This window comes from Leuciscus leuciscus, assembly GCF_965113295.1.
Source record: "Leuciscus leuciscus genome assembly, chromosome: 9".
In the NCBI taxonomy this organism is placed as follows: domain Eukaryota; kingdom Metazoa; phylum Chordata; class Actinopteri; order Cypriniformes; family Leuciscidae; genus Leuciscus; species Leuciscus leuciscus.
Genome location: NC_138733.1, coordinates 4895511 through 4898010, shown reverse-complemented (window position 1 = coordinate 4898010; position 2500 = coordinate 4895511). Strand labels below are relative to the sequence as shown.

General features: G+C 37.3%; 1 protein-coding gene across 1 annotated transcript in view; it reads right to left on the bottom strand.

Annotated features, from left to right (window-relative positions):
• Window positions 1–2500, bottom strand: part of dgkd (diacylglycerol kinase delta) — a 40007-nt gene that overhangs the window by 11897 nt on the left and 25610 nt on the right. The window contains 4 exon segments of the mRNA XM_082179926.1: window positions 615–725; window positions 817–910; window positions 1744–1872; window positions 1949–2080. Of these exon segments, the coding sequence (XP_082036052.1) occupies window positions 615–725; window positions 817–910; window positions 1744–1872; window positions 1949–2080 (466 nt within the window).

The window sequence follows — 2500 nt, the reverse complement described above, 5'->3', positions numbered from 1 at the left end:
TACCAGTATAGAAGTGTGTCAACAAACAAACTATTCTTTCATGATAATCGCTATTATATGTCCTTTTCAAGCTTTATTTGATTTATTTATTCAAAATATGTTATGACTGTCAGTCAAAAAAAGATGCACTATATAATATAACACTACAAAAATACACTACAGTTCATTAAAAAAAAAGTAGAAATTAATACTTTTATTCATCAAGGATGCATTAAATTGATCAAAAGTGTCAGTAAAGACATTTATAATGTTACAAAAGATTCTATTTCAAATAAAATTAATTATGTACTTTTGAACTTTCTATTCATCAAAAAATCCTGAAAAATAAAATGTATCACAGTTTCCACAAAAATATGAATATTGATAATAATCATAAACCTTTCTTGAGCCTCAAATCATCATATTAGAATGATTTTCTGCAGGATCATGTCATGTCACTGAAGACTGGAGTAATGATGCTTTGATCACAGGAATAAATTACATTTGAACATATATTCACATAGAAAATAGCTTCTTTAAATTCTATTCATATTTCAGAATTGTAACTGTATTTTTGATCAAATAAATGCAGGAACTTTTGAACATGATCAGACGTTTTTGCCGTGTTTACGTACCTGCATTTCTCGGGATGCTCATCACGTTTGTTGTTGAAGTCCAGAGAGATTTTGGCATCCAGGCCGATCCCGAAATAATTATTCATCACGCATTTCTCCGTGTACAGATCCCTGAAACACACACAGAGAAGAGGCACTTTCCCATCAGCATTTTCCCTGAAACCCCTTTAGAGGTCAGTGTTGACAAGATCATGTGACTCACAGGTTCTCTGGGTCACAGCTGAAGGGGTCGGCGTTGACCAGCAGCCTGCTAATCACTGACCCGCTGAAAGAGCCCGACACACCCGCCCTGAGACCTGCACACACACACACACACACACACCGCATGAGCGTCTCAACAACATCAAACACTGCTGTATTCATCCCCAATGCTGCTCTTGCGTCATGTTAGCAACATGCTAATTATGTTAAAATTATAACATGTTAATGTTAGCGACATGCTAACAACATTCTAATAGTGTTAGCATTGCGTAAACAACATCCTAATCACGTTATATTCTTGTTAAAAACATGCTAACAAAATATGAATCATGTTAGCATCAATGCTAGCAAAATGCTAATGATGTCAACATTTTGCTAGCAACATGCTAATTGTGTTAGTATCTTGTGTTAGTACTAGTACACCTGAGACCTGCACGCACACACACCGCGTGAGAGTCTGAACAACATCAAACACTGCTTTATTCATCACCACTGCTGCTCTTGCGTCATGCTAACAACTTGCTAAAATTGTGCTAATCTTGTTAACATAATGCTAGCAACATGCTAATCATGTTAACATATTGTTAAAAACATGTTAACAACAACATGCTTATTGTGTTAGCATAATGCTAGCAACATGCTAATTGTGTTAATATTATAATAAAATGTTAATCATGTTAGCATCAATGCTAACAAAATGCTAATGATATCAGCATCTTGCTAGCAACATGCTAATTGTGTTAATATTATGATAACAAAATGTTAATCATGTTAGCATTAATGCTAGCAAAATGCTAATGATATCAGCATCTTGCTAGCAACATGCTAATTGTGTTAGTATCTTGTGTTAGTACACACACCCGTCCTGAGACCTGCACGCACACACACCGCATGAGCGTGGGATTCACGCTGTAAGTAATTCTCTTACTGGGATACAGGATCTTGGTGTTCAGCATGGGCATATTCTCCCGACTTCCTGTCTGGGCAGGAAGTGAGGCGGAGCTGCCTATGGACAGGCGTTCTTTACTGATGAGCTTCTCACACGGAGTCTTAGACACTGAGAGAGAGAGAAACATGAGTGAGTGACAGTGTGTGTATGTAAGGAAGGAGTTGTGGCGCTGAAAGAGCCTCACCTCTTCGACTGGCTCGCGTTCTGTTGCTGTACGACAGCAGAGATAATCGCTCAGCGTCATCATCCTCATCTTCATCCTCCGCAGGCAGTGACGGCAAACCTTCCTCTGTCTGAGCGTTCTGTTCATCCACAGCTGAAACACCAGGTCACACATGTCAAATCAGTTTTGAACTCATGTGTTTCATTATGTGAAGTAGGGATGGGAAACGAATTGAACCAAGAGCTTGTGAATCAAAATCGAATCGATTGGTGAAATCTGTGTCGATACTCAATAAAACATGCTAGCAACATGCTAATTGTGTTAGCATCATGCTAGCAAAATAGTAATCGTGTTAACATCATGCTTGCAAAATGCTAATCGTGTTAGCATCATCTTAACACGCTAATTGTGTTAACATCTTGCAAAAAACATGCTAATCATGTTAACATATTGCTAAAAACATGTTAACAACATACTGATTGTGTTAGCATCATGCTAATTGTGTTAATATCATGATACCAAAATGCTAATTGTTAACATCATGCTATTAACATGCTAATTGTGTTAGCATCA